Below are 18569 nucleotides of genomic sequence, written 5' to 3'. Positions count from 1 at the left end.
GTTTTGATTTATTCTTTAATTTATTAAGACCATCTTGTCTCCTGCAAAAAATAATATAATTTGTATTTTTTTGTAAATATGTGGGGCGAATGGGCAATCTTTGGCTATGATTAGAACGTAGTAGGATGAATTGTGATTTCATTAAGACTGTGTATTAGTCAGAATAGGCCATTTTATGCTGTGGTAACTAACAACTCCAAAATTTCAGTGGATTAAAAGAGCAATGGTTTGTTTCTTGCTAACACTACATGTTTACGCTGTTGGCAAGGGAAAGGGCTCTACTCGCCAAAATCATTCAGCCTCTTAGGCTAATGGAGCAGCCACCACCTTCAGAGGTGCTGAACTCTGTACCAGTAGAAAACTGGGTATTGGGCTATTCCACATTATCAATTACATATTCCATTACATGTTCTCCTGTAAATGATATTTGTCACTTCCAATCATGACTCATTGGCTAATACTATTCACATGAACTTACTGAACCACAGGGGAGATGGTAATCCTATTATGTGCCTGGAAGGTTGAGAGTCCAAAATATTTTGTGAACAGCACTCATAAAATACCAGAGTCTGCCCTTCTGGTCATAAAATACTTGACTCACTCTCCTTCCTACAAGTAAAATTCACTTGTCCTAGGGAGACAAATCAAAAGTGTCATTCAGTCATAGCATCAAGCTCAAAAAACAGAATTTCTGGGTAACATGCAGTAGTTTGTACATCAGGGAAGCTGTGTAGACATCTTTTTGGTATGTCCAGATATGGGTCTCTTTTGACGTGGAGACCTATGAACTAGAGAGAAGGGAGCCCTACTTTGGTGCCACTTTTCACTTCGTAGAATTTGCTGGACCAAAAGCAGTGACGTGGGGGACAAAAACTGAAGTTAAACTGAAGAATATACATTTTTCCCCCAAGCACATATGTATCACTTAGCAAAACTGACCACATGCTAGGCCTTAAGCAAGTCTCAACAAATTGCAAAGCACTGAAATTATATGGAGTATGTTCTCTGACCACAGTGAAATTAAGCTAGAGAGTAATAACAGAAAGACATGTAGAAAATTCCCACACATTTTGAAATTAAGGAATAAACTTCTAAATAATCCATGAGTTAAGGAAGAAATTACAGTGAACATTAGAAAATATTTTTAATTAAATAATAATGAAAATATCAATATAGAAAGTCAAATGTTGTGGGACAAAGTTGAAGTTGTGTTTCAAGTGAAATATTTTCCTTTAAAAACATATTAATTAGAAAAGAAGAAAGTTTAAAAATCAATTGTCTCAGTATTAATCTCAGCAAATTAAACCCAAAGAAAGCAGAAGGAAGGAAACAAGTTAAAAGCAGAAATAAAATAGCAATAAACATACAATAGAGAGAATCAAAAGATCCAAAAGTTGTTTTTTGAAATGAATAAAATTAATACACCTCTGATGACATGGTTCAAGAGAAAACAGAGAAGGCACGAACAAGCAATATCGGAATAAAAAGGGGGGGGGCCTCTTGATTCTATGGACCTTAAAAAGATAATAGGTATGAAGATTTTCTTTTTATGAACCTTGACTTCTTTTCTGAATATGGAGAATGCAAAAGGCAAGAAGTGGAATTCCATGAAGAAGTCAGGAGAAAAAAAATATGATTTGCAAATTCGAACCTGTGTTGGTAGAGCTGAAAAGGAACAGCAGGCTGTTAGTGAACCAAACATACAAAGCACCTCAGAGAAGGGAACCAAACAAAAAAAATCTGTGGATGAGGACAAAGCTCTCTGTCCACAAAAGATCATACAAGACAATAAAAGAGTAAAACTCGGGGAAAATACTTGGATAAATTCAATTACAGCCAAAACTGCCACCATTCAATCTGCTTCACTGAGACAAGGTGAGGGTCTGGTGCTAGCAGTTAAAGCTGAACACAGAAGGCTTGAAATTCGAAATGTATAAGAGACTCGGTGAATGAGCTTACCCTAATCAAAATAATATTTCTGTTATAGCAAAGGAGGTCAAAATCTTGACAAAATCACAAAAGAAATCAACACTGGAGAAGCGGGGAAATGACTTCTGGAAAGTTCTGATCTTCCCCAAGTGACTGTTCCCCCTGAGGAGGGGCACCTGCTCATGAAAAGTTAACTGCTTTCCTTGAGGGAATGGACAATGTTGTTGTGACAACTTCTGCTCTAGGTGCTGTATTTGCCTCCTGGACCCAAATTGTAGCCAGGACTGGGAAGATGGAGGCAGTGGAATTGTCATAAGAAGCCTCTGGTATCAGGCGGTGTGTGGTCCATGGACCAAGTCTCCTTACAGACACAGAGGGTCGGGTTTACCTACAGTTTCATGCTGGGTAAGCCTGGGTTCCTGAAGAACAAGGGAGAGTGTATGCACTCCTTTGGCAACCTGCCTGTGACTTTCCACCCCCGCACTTGGAAGATAATGTTTTGCCCCAAATGTGTTCATGAGAATAAGGTGTTAATGAAAAGCTTTCAATGAGATTACAATGCCAGGAAAAAGGGCACAGCTATGATTATAATTAATGCTGGAAAGGGGACTATAATCAACTCTGTAGTGCCACTGACAGCTGAACTCCAGGCCACTCCACACCTTTCATGCTTCCTGCTTACAGAGCCCATAAATTGGTGGGGTGTAGATGTTACCCTCAGACCTCCAACAGTGCCTGTTGCTGTGTTGGTTGTAATACACAGACTCTTAGATTTTAAGATGGAAAAACATGTCACTAATTACCACTCATGCAGTTAGTAAGATGAAAAAGTCGTTCATGCTATCAAACGATTTCTGAAATGAAAGTGACCTCAGCAGCTCTTTTAAAGCAGACATTGTGAAGGGGTTGAGTAAAGAAACAATAGTGTACTCCCCTCCCCCACCTCATGCTGGATTTCCCACTACAAAATCTGACCCCTTCAGGGTGATGCTGCTTTCTAATTCTAAGTTCAGTGACTTCAAATTGTTGAGCGTATTAAGCCAAAGGCAAAGCTTTATTCTCTCCACTCCCCAAAATGCATTCTAATATATAAAACATTTCTCAAAGTTTTCTTAACCTGAAATTTCTATGATGTGTCTCTAGGATAAAAACACAGGGCACTTTGCCACTTTTATTATTTCCACTATTATTTCCACTTTTAACTGTTTTGTATATTTTTGCTCCTTAAAACTGTTCAGTGTTACTTCTGAATCACAAATATATAACATGTTTAAAAATGTATATATAAAATAATGCATTTATTATAATTAGGAAACTGTGGTATACAAATTATTGTTAATGTTCTTAACTCCGTGGGATTAAGCCAAAAACCTGGACAGAATTTTTTGGTGTTATAAATAATACATACATTTTATTCCTTAAAAAAGGTAATAAAATATATATGTGCTTTATACTTGATATGTAATAGTTTCAGAATAACAATACTAACATTCTTATCAATATTAAACTCATTTAAGATTGTGCTTTTTGTTCTTAGACTACATCTCATTAGAAAAGTACAATCAAATTTCTATCTGTGACATAATTCTTCACTAATGGCTAGACCATTGATTTCATACACAATTTGGGTTGAACCTCTTTTTAAGAGGAAAAATAAGATATATTACTCTCAGTATGTTCCAACTTTGTAGAGAAATTTTATGAGATATACTGACTTAGATAAAATAGTAATATTTCTTTTTAATGTTTTCTCCCTGATGAATTCATCTATTCTTTTCATCTGAATGGGCTTTTTTTTGATTTCTAGAAAATTTTACTTGGACATCAATCAACATTTTAACAATTTTTTATAGATTTGTTGAAATAAATACAATACACTTATAATTTTGAAATAGTAAACAGAAAATGGGCTAGGTCCAAGAATCACCATTCCAAAGAGCACCTAAGTTATATTTTGTCTCTAAAAATCAAATGGAAAAGTATCACAGCAAGGAGTCAAAATTTTCATTGTATATATTTTCCCCTTTGACCCATTTTTTTAAACTTCTCTATCTTCTGACTTCTTTTTATTCCCCAGTGAGAAAATATGAGTGTGTGAGTTACAGGCTGCATCTGTTTTTAATTTTATTACAGTTCTATTCATAGAAGACTATATTAATTACACTTGTAGTTTTATTGAAAAGGCCTCTTCTTCAAAGCTACTGATATTATAATAGGGAAATTATTAGAAAAAATAGGGATAGCTGAAATTCCTCTAACCCTATTGGATGATGTACCAGGGGTTGTGAAATGTTTCCACTTTTTGTTACTTTGCCTTTTAAAGGCACCTGAGGCAAAAAAGGCAGTGGTACCACCTCTTCCTAATAAAAAAAAAAATTATCTTTATTCACTATTTTCCACCCTTCCGTACTTTTACTTTTTCTGTCTTTTCCAGCTCTAAAAATGTTCTGACTACCAATGGCTCCCACAGACAGGGCTTAACTCTTTCAAATGGCAAAGAAGTTGTTTATCTCTGAACTCAGGAATTTATTCTCAGCTGATTTGTCCTATTTTAGGGGTCCCTAACCCCTGGGCCTTGGACCAGTACCAGTCGTGGCCTGTTAGAAAGGGGGCTGCACAGCAGAAGGTAAGCGGGGGACAAGCAAGCTGAGCTTCATCCATTTGTGCAGCTGCTCCCCAGCGCTAGCATCACCTCAGTCCACCTCAGATCTTCAGGCATTAGATTCTCATAGGAGCACTAGTCCTTTGTGCCAAAAAGGTTGGGGACCGCTGCTATAGATGGCTATAATTAAAAAATTGGAAAATAAGTATTGTCGAGGATGTGGAAAAATTGAAACCCTCATACATAGGTGCTTAGAATGTAAAATGGTACACCTACTATGGAAAACTTTTTATAGTTCTTCAAAAAGTTAAACATAGAATTAACATGTGATCCAGCAATTCTATCTCTAGAGATATATTCAAAAGAAATAAAAGCATCTGTCTACACAGAAACTTGTACACGAATGTTTATAGCAGCATTATTCATAATAGCCTAAAGGGGGAAACAATTCAAATGTCAATCAACAAATGAATGTAATAAGATTGCTGGATCTGGAATTTGCAATTTTTCAAGCTCCTTATATGATTATTTATGATAGTGATTTGAGCATCATTGATTTCATAAGCTATTTAATGGAAATACTTTGGAATAAAGCAAAACTATCATTTATAAAACACTATCAGATGAACGAATGTTAGCTTTTGCTATAGTAGAAGGGTTGATAATCTTTCCTAAGTATCAGTTGAGTCTTCACTTGTTCATTCACTCAAAAACTGAAGGAATTATGGGCTTTCTTTGATCTCAACAAGTCGAACCAAGTATAATGAAAAGATAGCTGATTTGTTTTATCCTAATCCTCATCTTCATGATAAGATTAGCATCTCTAATAATAAAAGAACTGCAATTTAAGTTAAATACAATTTTTCACCTACCTGTTTTGCAAAGATTAAAATGATAAATAATGCCTACTATTATCAAGTGTTGGGAAATGAATACTCTCAATCATGGATGGTAAGAGTATAAATGATACAGTTTTATTGGAGGACAAATTGAGAATATCTCTCAAAATGTAATACATACATAACTTTGACATGGCAATTCCTATTCTAAGAATTTATCCTTTAGTAATACTGACACAACTGTTATAGCAAAATATTCAAGGATGTTCTTTGTAGCATTGTTGGTGTGATAACTAAAAAACTGCATACAATTCTATGCCTATTAGTAGGGAATCAGATAAATAAATTATGCTACATCCCTAGAATAGGATCCTATGCCATCATTTCTTTTAAAATGAGATTAATTTATAGTTACCGACATAGGAAAATTGTCCAAGCTATATTTAGTGGAAAAACAAACTTGTACGTTTATTAGGACTTCCATTTCTGTGGGAAAATAAAACTGTTACTAAAGTAGTACTATTACTATTACTATTACTAATACAGTAATAGCAAACACTTGCCATTTGTAAAATACTGCCCCAAGTGGAGGTACATAAATTATTTCATTTAATCTTCACAATGACCCTGTGAGATCAGTCTATTTGCAGATGAGCAAATTTGGATTAGGTAACTTGCCCAAGATCTCATAGACAAAAAGCTGGAATTTGACCCCAGGCAGTCTGGCTCTAGATTCCATCGTCTTAACCCACTATGCCAAGTCACCTGATATATGTATGTAAGTATATACATACAAAGTTTACAATCACATACATCAAACTCTGGACAATGGTTATTTCTTGAGGAGGGATTATGAAGACTGTCAAATTCTAAGTTATCTTTTGGGGAGTTATTTTAGATTGTTTTTTTATTCCATGAATATGCCACTTTTGTAAATAAATAATTGTTTAGTTCTTGCCATGGGCTAGACATTGTTCTAGACACTAGGGAGAGCAGTATTTTAGTAATAAAGTAACTAGCTATTAACAACTAACTCAAAGATCTCAATGTCTTAACAAAATTAAGCTTTATTTTTCATTAACATCCCAACCTGAATTGGGTGTTCTGCAGGCAAACTTTCATATTTTGATTCAAGGATCTGTCTCATCAACCTGTGACAGGCACCATCTTCTTGGGCAGAGATATGAAAACATTTTCAATGAAAGGACAGATAGTAAATATTTTAGGCTTTGTGAGACATGTTGTCACAACTACTCAATGCTACCATTGTGGCATGAAAGCAGCCACAGACAATATATAAATAAAGGACATGGCTGTATTCCAGTAAACATTGCGGCGGGCTAGATTTGACCCATAAGTCATTATCTACCAATTCTTGTTCCAGGGTATTCTCAGAGTCTTGGACTGGATCCTCTCTGCATTCAAGAGGTCAAGAGAAAGAATGAGGCATGACTTCTACCTATATCCCATTGACCAGAATCTAGACATGTGGCCCCAACCAAATGAGTCTGAGATATGTAGTTTTCTTGTGACTCAATGAAAAGAAAAAAGATTGGTGACCATCTAGCCAGCCTGTGGCTCTTTTGGTCATCAAATCTCCTATTTACTATTTTTCCTTTGTATGGACAATACTCACTCCATCCCCAAAGACAACAGCCCAAAATCCCACCCAGTAAATACATCCAGCTCAAAGCCCAAACTCTCCAGATGATATCCAGTTTACTTCATCAGGCTCAGTTATGGCACTTTTATGGTCTGATGACCTAAGAACTAAAAAGACAAGTAATCTGCCGAGACATACCCATATACATGGTAATGCAACAAAACAGGAAAACTGTGAAATACATTCTCATTTAGAAGAAGGAAGAATTGAAGATACATAGCACTTACAGGGCCTCAGCAGTTCTGAAATCTGACACCCCTGTCCAGGTGACATCATTTTAACCCTTAGTTTCTCAGTTCCACCTAATGACTTTTGGATGTAATAGTTCAGAAAGAAAGAGAAAGAAAAAAGAAGAAAAAGGGAAGGAGAAAAAGAAAGAAGAAAAGCTCAAAGCCTTTCTTAATTAATTTCTTACTATTGAGGTCTAGAAGTAACCAGAATTTTTTATCTGCAAGTCCCCAAATTTTAGACTCTATTCCTCTGCATTTCTTCTTACACACCCATGAGGAAATTCTCTCTTGATCTCATCTCTTTCTTATAATATTTTGCCACAAGCTGCTAAAAATAACCTCTATTAAGTTTCTGTTTTCTATTCCCTTCCCCAGGACTCAGTAGACACATGGTCTGCTGCTCAAGTGATCTCAGGCAATAGTTTTGCCAAATTATTTGCCAATATTAGGTTCATTTCAGTCTACCACCCACCCACTATGTAAATGTCACATAGGTGTTTTTTTACAGTAGCATTTCACTTTGGGACTGAATCAAACAGGTAAAGCCTCTACTTCCTTCAAGCTTACATTCTATAGGATTCTTCTTACTCATCTGATTTTATTTTTGGAAGAGCATGCTCATTTTAAAATGTACTAAGGATTTGTTTTACCGTACACCATATGGTAAGACATGCAGACATGGAAATAATTGTCATAAATGAAGAAGTTTTTATGCTCACAGTTTTCTGGAAGCAGGAGGCCTATTTTGGACTTCTGACATCTAGAACTATAAGATAATAAATTTGTGTTGTTTTAAGCCATTATATTTGTGGTTATTTTGTTATAACAACAATAGAAAATTAATACACTGTCTTTTTACATGAATATGACTATGTTTCTAGACAACCTAAAAAGTACACATATTCCAAGTACAAAATACAAAGCTTTCATTGTCAGAAACATATTCACATCAATAACTGATATAATTTTGGTTATATATAATTAACTTATAGAAGTTGAGTTTCTCTTTTTTTATTTAGCATTTCTTCTCAAATTTTGAGCTTGAGAAACAAGAAAACTTTCATAGTAGTTTTAAATAATTATCTGGAAAATGCCAAACATATTTAATTATAATTGGTATTATCTCCTTTTACTGGGTGAAAGAAAAGTTCTTTGTGGTTGTCCACTGCTGTCTAGGAACTCCAAATAAAGTTTAGGTATAAAAGACATCTGAACTGTCTTTTTATTTTTGGTTTTTTATTTATTTATGTATTTACATTGTTGTTTTTATTATTTTGAATTTGAGGTTTGAATTTGAGAAGGATGATATTTAAAAGATTTATCAGAGGAGACAAGATATGAACTTAAATCATCTAAGTAATTATTAAACTTTATAAGCCAACCAAAATAAGAGCTCTGTTAAACTTTATAATCTAATTTATTACTTTTTCTGGAGATAGGCAAAAGTATATTATTATATTTGCTCAGAAAATACTTCACACTCACACAATAGAGGAATCTTATCTAAATCTTAAGCAAGCTAGGAATTTCTGAAGAATTCTATAACTGAACCTCTCCCTATGTTATTATGCACTGTGTTTTGTAATACTCGTTCAGTCAGATTATGGATCGATCTAGGGAAATAACTTTAGAATTTATCAACACTTTGTCTGTACATAGAGCTTTCTCTCACGTCTTGATTTAGCTCATTTGTACATTTCTGTGGACTTTCCTATTTTCCTTTGAGAAAAGAGAGAGAAAAAGTCATGTCTCCAGAACCCTATAGATTGCTCGAATTTCTCAGCTCCATTTAAATCAGAAACAGTAAGTCCTACTCTATTTGAACTTTCAGTCTATCACACATCCAGGCTCATTCATATGGTTGTTATATAAACCAAATGAATTCATATTAAAGTCTTCTATTCTTTGTTCAAAATGCATATGCCTGGAGTCAGCCAAACTGCAAAGTTTAGAGCCAGCGGTCATGTTTAGAGGGCACACAGTTGTCTACAACACTGCCTTCACTTCTGATACTAACTGCAAACTAGAGGTTCCCAAAACCACCCTCAGATTTGATAATGTGTTAGTAGGACTCACAGATTTCAATAAAAGCTTTTATACTCGTAGTTACCATTTAACACAGACGAAAGTTACAGATCAAAGTCTGCCAATAGAAGACGCACATAGGGCAAAATCTGGGAGAGTTCCAGACACAAAGCTTCCATTGTCCTCTCCCATCAGTGAGGATGTTGTTATCCTCTCAGCATCAAAGTGTAACAATATTTATAAAGAATCACCAACCAGGGAAGCTTGCTGGAGCTTTCACGTCCAGAGATTTTATTGGGACCTCACCACACAGGCACAATTGATTGATTATCATAAGGTTGAACTCATCTTTGGGTTGATCACATGGTTGGTCTTTCTGGAATCAGCAATCTTCACCCTAAAAAAGACACTCCTATTAGGTATGATACAGATTACTTCCCAGAAGCCAAGGACAAAGGCCAGACCTCTCTTTGGGTAAGGCCAAATTATTACCACACACTGAAAAGAATTTCAATTTTTTTCTTTTGTTTTCAATTTTTTTCAATTCAATTTTTTTCTTTCATTGTATACATTCTCCTTTGACGGTGATCTTTCCGATTACATACAAATGACAGATTTTTATGACCAATTAATCTCCAATAGTTTTTTTGGGGGGGTGGGTAGCCACAGATACAGAAATATATAAACCATTATAAAGGTAGCTACTTTTCTTTTGAAGGGAGGAAAAAAATTTTTTTTCATTTATACACAAAAAAACAGTAGCCATAGTTTTCCAACTCTGGCCAGAGTTGAAAAGAAACAGAGCACAAAACTCACCAGTTAGTTATAGCAGTTCCAGATCTCAAAGAACTGTTTTCTGTTCACAGACACATAAAATATTTTTAGTTATTTAACTCGTAATGACCCACAGACAAGAAAAATTACAGAGTGCAAAGACAAACAGAAAAAAAATGAACAAATAATAAAAAAAAAACCCCACAAACATAAAAAGTCAGATACTCTGCCTTCTGCTACCCAACCATGACCAGATTCCCTGTGTCTGTCTGCCGTCTAACATACATCAAGTGGTCATATCATAAACAAACAAATAAATGCCAGATTTCATGTTGCTGCCACCAGCAGTTGTACACAGATCAAAACCAGAACAGCATCCAGACTTGTCCATTAACTAGAAACATAGAACCAGAAACAGAGAAAGAGATTTAGTTAGTGTAAAGCTCTATTGCCACATGAGAGTCAACTCAAGAGCCAGGAAGTTCATGTCTAGGTGAAAAAAGTCTACATAATACTTTTTTCTGGCATTGTAGTCTACTCAGTGCTAATAGGTAAATCCACTTATTCTTAGTGGAATCTCTAAAAATACTAACAGAGAACTAAAAGAGAAAGTCACTTAGAATGAAAATTTACTTGCAAAGAAAGTTATCAAGGAAGCCAGTATTTAAAAGGCTTGCTCACCATTAAACAAAACAGAACAAATAAACAAAACACAAATTAAAAGAAAAACATCCACAAAGTTATCAAGGTTACCAATTTAACAATTAGTCTGTTAATGAAAGAAAAATAGCGATTTTCTCACTTGATTATTTTATCTGTAAAGCTTTCCTCCTGTCTTCAGATATCAGCATTGCAAAAGTCAGGGGACAGCTGTTTTTCTTTGGGAGTCAATAATTTGTAGGAAGTCTCAAGGTTTCATTTAATTTGGGATCTAGAACTAGATCCTGGTTTTATCATGTCTTGTTTTTGTTCTCTCAAGGTACAAAGTGGGGTGTGTGTGTGTATGTGTGTGTGTGTGTGTGTGTGTGTGTGTGTGTGTTTCCTATCTGTAGGATGTGATATGTCTGCTTATCCTTAGTGGATAAGCAGTGTCAATTTTGTTCCATATTTTTTAGTTTCCTTCTTGGTATCTCCTTCTTGTCTATTTGAATTATCATCTCAATTTAATTACATGATAAAGGTTGCCATTTACTGAGCACTTAATTTATGCCAAACAAAAATATAATCTTGTTTAATAATCACAATACTGTGAGGTAGATATTACTCTTATTTTACACAAAAGGAAAGCACCAGAGGAGTTAAATCCTTTACCCAAGGATCCATAAATAGTAAGGGGAGAAGCTGAGATTTGAACTCCTTTTTATTCCTTACTTCTGCTGTATTGTAATTGTGTTGTACTCATCTGCTTTCTCCATCAACTGTCAGATCCTTGAGGGCAGGGATTATGCTTTGCATGTATTTAAATGACCAGAACAAAGTATAGGGTCTAGTACCTAGTAGGTATATAAATGAATGAGCTATTCTTTAGTATTTTACTATTGTTTATCTTATTTTTTTAAAACAAAATTATAAGCTCCCTGTGTGCGAGGAATGTTGATCTTAGAGTAGAGACAGTAATGCCAAAGATAGAAGCCAGCTAATAATCTGTTCAGGGCCATACCATGATACAGTTCGGGGTCTGGACCTTAGCTTTACAAGTAAGAAACTCAATTTGACCATGCATCCAGAGTTGATTAGTTTAGAAGGAATGGCTCATTTTGTCCAAGCACATAAGAAAGTGATAAATCTGTATAACTGTATTTTAGCTGGTCAGAGATGAGATTTCCTTAGGCTGCTCTGTAGGGTGAGGTGACACAGCTCACCAGAATCACAATCACTTCTGCGGTCTCTGGGTAAACTAGCTTCCAAACCTTATGTCTCAATGTTCAGGAAACTTTTTAACTCAATTAAACAATTGATTTATAGTGCCCACAAGGTAAAGTGAGGGAAAGACATTGAGCTTCACACAGGTACTGTTCTGATGGCAGGAAGTCCTCAGAAAATGCTAAAGTGGAGAGAGAGAGAGACAATAGGGTTATAAGAGAAAATCATCACACATATATTTGAATGAGCCAGACCAAGCAGGAAAGTATGGCTTTTAGAACAGATGGTCCGAGGCTTTAGCCTGTTTCTGCTCATCTTCCAACATATGTCCGAATTCCCTCTGTTTCCTCCAAGTACCCATGGTCTCTAGAAGGAAATGGCTTTGGCAAAAAGAAAAACATATGTCACAAGGAGCCAACACCTATGAAAGAACAGGTTAGGAGACACAAAAGCTACTTCCCTGATACCTGGAGGTGGTGGTCTACGGAAGTTGAGAAATGATTTGGATAACACCGGTGTTCAATAAAATGACAGCAGTCAGCAGAGCAGAAGGATGGCAACATTAGCAGACACCAAAGCAAAGGAATACAGAGTGGTAGGCAGCGCTTCAATAACTGTATGATAGAAACAATCCTTGTGTCCATCCTCTGGCAACTTGTAAAAGAAAGAGGTCGTGTTATTTTGGGTTATATAACTTCTTTGAAAAGGAAAATGAGGGTAACAATAGCAGTACCTTCTGCCTAAGATTGTTGTGAGGATTCCATCATATGACAATCACTGAAAATAAACAAAATTACTAGTTGTTACATTGATAAAAATGTTAGTTTATTCATTTTAAATGGAGATCATTTACAAGTCACTCCAATACCAGTCCTACTGTTCTGAGATCCAACTAGGCACATTCCTGCCTTGATGTCTTTGAATATGCTGTTCCATTTCCCTGGAATGCTCTTCCTCTAGATATCTTCATAGCTGGCTCCTTTATTTCCATAAAGTCATTTAATCAAATGTCTCCTCCTCAGTGAGGGCATTCCTGACCATCTTGGAACATCTTATTCCCATATCCTGCTTAATTTTTCTCTATAGCATCTAGTTCTATCTAATACACTAGATATTTATTTTCTGCTTACTTTCACTAGAATATAAGTTCCATGAAGTATAAAAACTTGCCTGTTTTGTGCTTGTAAGAATGCCTGGCAAAGAGTAGACATTCAAATATTTGTCAAATATATGAAAGATGTTTACCATCCAGAATATCTCCTTCTAGTTACCAGGCACATGGGAGGTCTCTGAGCAAAAAGATATTTTTTGCTAACATCAGGAGGTCTCAAAAAGTACCTTTTGAGTACTTTTTAGCGCCTTGAAATAATTTAATCCCATCATTCACTCATTCTATTCATTTAATTATTCATTATTCATATTTATGGAGTCTCTACTACGTGCCAAATATTAGCCTACTACTGGAGATTCAGCAATGAACTTTCATGGAGTTTATATTCTAGCTGGGACAGAAATGGAGCCAGGGGTGGGGAGAGAACAGAACTTTGTATTTTTATCCTTGTCATTTTACCATGTTAAGCCATTACTAAAATTATAAGCCCTTCAGTGTTATCTACTCTCCCATATTCTCATCCTTATACTTCCTTGTGCTTTCTCCCCTTGATCTAGTACTTTGTTTAATAAAGAATTAAATTTCTTACTTTTTTCTTGCAAAAGGGAATTATCAGACAATCAGTGTATTTGGCCAAGATCCAATCCAAAATTAGAGTCAGCTCTGCACCCCTGAGTTGATTATATAAACGGGCATTGTGCAAAGACAACTAGGAGATGCCCCAGTAAAGAGTTTCCTTGTTGAATAAATAGTCCACTTCCTTTGGGTAAAGGGTGCAAGCTTTAGATGCCAAGGAAAAGAATTTAACTTCTTGAGGATACTCATTCATTAAATGTATACAAATTGCTTAATGAGATCCTACTTCATGACTAGCACAACGTGATGCTCTATATGGATAGAAGTAAGTGTAAGATACAAATTCCACTCTCTAGCAGATGGCTTTTGTTATGTAAATCATGACAAATTATAAAGCATACTATAAAACACTAAAAAGAGGCAGGGGTAGAGTCTAAACGTTAGCATTTCCCAAATTCCATATGCCTGAGAAAGACATCGAAACAGCTCCGCATTTCTCTCAATATGTCATACATGGGCGTTTAAAAAACAATAATAAATGCAAAGTTTTCCCCCTCCAGATTTCTATGCAATCGAGACGCATAAAAACTCGTTTAGCGCCTTAATAAAATCTCGCGATATTTTCCTGCTCTCCTGTGGCGGGAATATTGCGGAAGTGACGACCTGCTACGCGACACGTAATGCGTCGGAAATGATGTCACATCCCAGAGTCCTTGGAGAAGTAGAAGCGCGTTCACGTGTTCTGCATACAGTCCGGTGTGGAAGGTTTAGGCAGCGTGGTCTGGTCTGATTTTTTTGTGGGCAGGCGTGCGTGTTTTTGCTTTGCCCGACGCGGCCCTGCGGACCAGGGAGCCACAAGTTTTCTCTTTTTCCACAGGTTTAAGAGCTCGCGGCTGGCCGCGCAGCGTCTTGATCCGGCCTCACCATGTTGGTGCTGTTTGAAACGTCCGTCGGCTACGCCATCTTTAAGGTAGATGGGAAATTGAGCCGTTGGAGAGGGAAGGCGAGTGTTGGGCAGCTGAGAATGAAAGTCCTAAGGAGAGGACAACACTGTTCAGAATAGCGTGTTTACCATTTATTTCTCCCTGCTCTGAAAGGAAGCGGGAGGCTTGGGGCCTGGTAGGCGCACTTTTCAGTAAACACGTGGTCCCGCCGTTTGGGACGCCGGGTCCTGAGTTAAAGAGGTGGACAGGAGCCGTGTTAAAAGTTTACAGATTATGAAAAAGTTGCCGAACTGTGTAAAGAGTAGATTACTGGGTATGGAGGGGTCAAGAAAAAAAAAAACGAGCGTTTTCGCATTAATCTAGAGACAAAATTGCTTGTATTAAGGTTGGAATGAAAGGGAATGTCGGGAGAATTTTAAAGGTAGAACTGACAATTGGCTAAAGGTTTGAATGTAGATTTTTGGTTTAAATGGGTGCGTGATGATAGGGAAGAGAAACAGATTGTTGGATTTGACCTGTATGAAACTTGCGGTGTCTTATGACACGTGGAAATGCAATGGTCATTTTAAGTTTGAAGGCTGGGGGAGAAATATGGACTGGTGATAATCAAATTGAGTTTAAGTCGTTTTAATAGGGAAAGTTTGAAGTTAAGATTAATCAGCACAGAAATGATGGAACAATGAGACATTCATATAGTGAGATGCTGTTGATGTTAGAAAGAATGAGGTAAATTAAGTGCAGGCCACATACCAGGCACTCTTCTGAGCCCTATGAATAGAGCAGGGAAAACCAAAATTTTTTTATATATGCTAATATAAGACAAAAGAAATCTAAGTAAGATGCATCGTATGATTCTAGTTGTGAATCAAAAAACTATGGCGTGGACGTAGAAAGTCTGGAAAGGTACATACCAAAATGTTGATGTGGGAGAGCTACTGTGGTTTCCAAATTTCTCTTCTGACATTTGAAAATATACTTTTTGTTTTGTTTTTATTTTTCAATTATAGTTGGCATTATTAGTTTCAGGTATACAGCATAGTGGTTAGACATTTATATAAATTTAAGAGGTGATTCCTCCCATTAATCTAGTACCCAGCTGGCACTATACGTAGTTCTTACAGTGTTATTGACTATAATCCCTATGCTGTACTTTACATCCCCATGACTATTTTGTAGCTACCAGTTTATTCCTCTTTACCCAGCTTCCTAACCCCCTCCCATATGACTATCAGTTTGTTCTCTGTATTTATGAGTGATTGTTTTATCTTGTTCTTTAGATTCCTCATATAAGTGAGATTGTATGGTATTTGTCTTTCTCTGATTTATTTCACTTAGCATAATACCTTCTAGGTTCAATCCATGTTGCCGCAGATGGTGAGATTTCATTCTTTTTTATAGCTGAATAACAGTCCATTGTATGTATGTATTGCATCTTTATCCAGTTGTCTATCTATAGACACTTAGGTTGCTTCTATATCTTGGCTATTGTAAGTAACACCTCAATGAACATAGGGGTACATATATTTTTTAGAATTACTCTTTGGGGTTTCTTCGGATAAATTCTAAAAAGTGGAATTGCTGGGTCCTAAGGTAGTTCTATTTTTAATGTTTTATGGAACCTCCAACTGTTTTCCATAGTGGCTGGGCCAATTTTAATCCCACCAACAGTGCACATGGTTCCCTTTTCACCATCCACATCCTTGCCAGGAAATATATTTCTGTTTGCACTTACGTTAAGTACTTGTTATTTTTAAGAAAACAAATAAAATACTGATCAAAAAACAAAAACTGACTTTGCTTATTTTTCCTCTTATTGGAGTTGTCTGCAATGGCAATATTGCTCACTCTTGATTTAAGTGAAACTAATAGAATCTTTTGAAGGCAATTTGGTAGCATCTGTCAGTATAAAATACATATATCCATTATGACCAATTAACTCCAGTAGTTCTATAGAAATACAACATGTATACATAAAAATATTTTTTCCTGAAGGATAATAGGGAAAATTTAGAAATAACCTAAATAATAATAAGGGCATAAATGATGTCGTATGTTAAAACCTAGAATTATGTCCACATTATGCTAAGTATATGGTATGATTACTCTAAGTATGCATAAATAAAATCACATAGATTGTCAAAAAGTCTTGGAACAATATATCCCTAAATGTTAAGGACTGTTTCACAGATTAAACGTGCCCCTTTCCTTTGCATTTTTAATTTTCTTACATCAGGATATATCTTATAACTGATTGTATCTTAATTTCAGAGAGATCCATAATATGTTAGGGTGATTAAAGCAGTAAATAAAAAAAGTTATTCTGTACAAAATAGTTAATTGATCATGTAGGATATCTGTATGTTATGTTGACACATGCTACCAAATTGCCTTCAAGAGGTTCTGTTGGTTTCATTTAAATCAAGAGTGAATAAAAGTTATTTCTCTACACCCTCACCAATAATGCTGTGTGATAAGTCAACTGCTCAAGAATAAGATAGGGTAGGATCAATCCTAAAATGCATATTTCCTCATATTTAACATTCCTGAAAATTAGGATATCTTACAATTGGTGGCAGGTCAGTTTAATTAGCATAAAAATGGCATATTAAAAATATTCTAAAGAAAGTCTTTTGATGTTCTGTGAATGTTTTTTTTGAAGGGGTTAAAAATAGAAAATTTTCAACAAAGACCCTCCAACTAGATCTGAATTCTGTCTAGTTATTAAATGTGCTACTTGAGCTGATAATTTGACCAAAAATGTATGCAGAGTAAGGAAACTGGTTCCTTATTTCAGAGAGAAAAATAGCTTTACCACCCTCATTTTACATGTACAATTAATTGTACTCAAAGAGTGTAGCATGTCTAAGCTGTGTCAATTAAAGAAAATTATGTAAATATGTATTACAGGTTTTGAATGAGAAGAAACTTCAAGAGGTTGATAGTTTGTGGAAAGAATTTGAAACTCCAGAAAAAGCAAATAAAATGTAAGTCATCTGGAAACTCAGGATTTAGCAATTCACATTTAGGGATTCTTTTATATTTTCTTGAGATTCATATAATGTTATATTCATAACTTTTTGTTTTGAAATGTATTTCAGGAATAGTATTGATATGAGCCTAATTAAATTCCTCATTTGGAGTATAGGTTACCTCAGCTAATTCATATTAGTTGTAGACTAGATTGAACAGCACCACAAAATTACAGTTTTGTAAGATATTTGAAAATGTAAGTTGATTGTGAATTAAGTATAAATTTCTGTTAAAAGTAATATTTGTCAAAAGCGTGGACTACTGATTGGTTTAACTTTTAGTTTCTCTAAGTGATATTCCAATGTTTTTAACTTAATTTTCAGTTTATTCATGCTTTATGACTTTGACCTCTTATCTCCCTCTGAAATAATAACTAGGTAGTAAATCCTAGAAAGTTATACCTGAGTTCCCCACGATCTCTGGATGAGAAAATACAGTGTAATGTTGATGCCCAGCCTAGGGAATGAGTGGTAGGAAAAAGAGCTAGAGCTGGCTTTTCCTCAAGGTAGAGCTGAGATAGCTATTTCACCATCTGTGAATCATGTTCTGAAGTATATCCTGTTTGGTGAGTATGGACCTGGGAACTGGATTAATCTTTTGATACATAGAGATTTGGATTATGTCCGTGGATGCTAAGGTACATTTGATAATTCATTTGTTAGTGCTAATAAAAACTCAATGGAAGGAAACTACTTAAGCTTACAAAAGAGTGTTGAGCCCAAAGAAATGTCATACTAAACAATTAGAGAAACAAAATACAGAGTTGCCGCATTTGTTATGGCAAAAAAATATATATTTTTTAACAATTTAAATGTCCATCAGTAATGGAATTGTTGAATAAATCGTGTATCTCTAGATCTCTTGTTGACCTAGAGAGAGGTCCATGATATACTGAGAAAACCGTGCTTCAGAGTTCATATAATGTGATCTCATTTTTGCTGTTTTCTTGTATATTTATATATGCATTTATGCAAGTAGAGAGA

The 18569-nt window shown here is 35.5% G+C and overlaps 1 protein-coding gene and 1 pseudogene across 4 annotated transcripts in view; both read left to right on the top strand.

The window, feature by feature from the left end:
• The first annotated feature begins 1574 nt into the window (after positions 1-1574).
• On the top strand, positions 1575-2480 carry LOC105298166 (annotated as a pseudogene).
• Positions 2481-14296: 11816 nt separating this feature from the next.
• The window catches only part of NOP58 (NOP58 ribonucleoprotein), a 23819-nt gene continuing 19546 nt past the window's right edge, over positions 14297-18569 (top strand). Inside the window, exons 1-3 of one of the 4 annotated variants that reach the window (XM_023535978.1) lie at positions 14297-14368; positions 14490-14582; positions 17464-17540. In XM_023535978.1, the coding sequence (XP_023391746.1) occupies positions 14538-14582; positions 17464-17540 (122 nt within the window). In that variant the 5' untranslated portion in view covers positions 14297-14368; positions 14490-14537. Of the gene's footprint in view, positions 14583-17463; positions 17541-18569 lie in introns of all 4 variants that reach the window. The other 3 variants (XM_023535979.1, XM_011369135.1, XM_011369138.2) reach the window with 3 other exon arrangements.

The sequence above is a fragment of the Pteropus vampyrus genome, unplaced genomic scaffold (genome assembly GCF_000151845.1).
Source record: "Pteropus vampyrus isolate Shadow unplaced genomic scaffold, Pvam_2.0 Scaffold146, whole genome shotgun sequence".
Lineage (NCBI taxonomy): Eukaryota > Metazoa > Chordata > Mammalia > Chiroptera > Pteropodidae > Pteropus > Pteropus vampyrus.
Note: the sequence above shows the minus strand (reverse complement) of the source record. Positions and strands in the feature narration are given on the sequence as shown.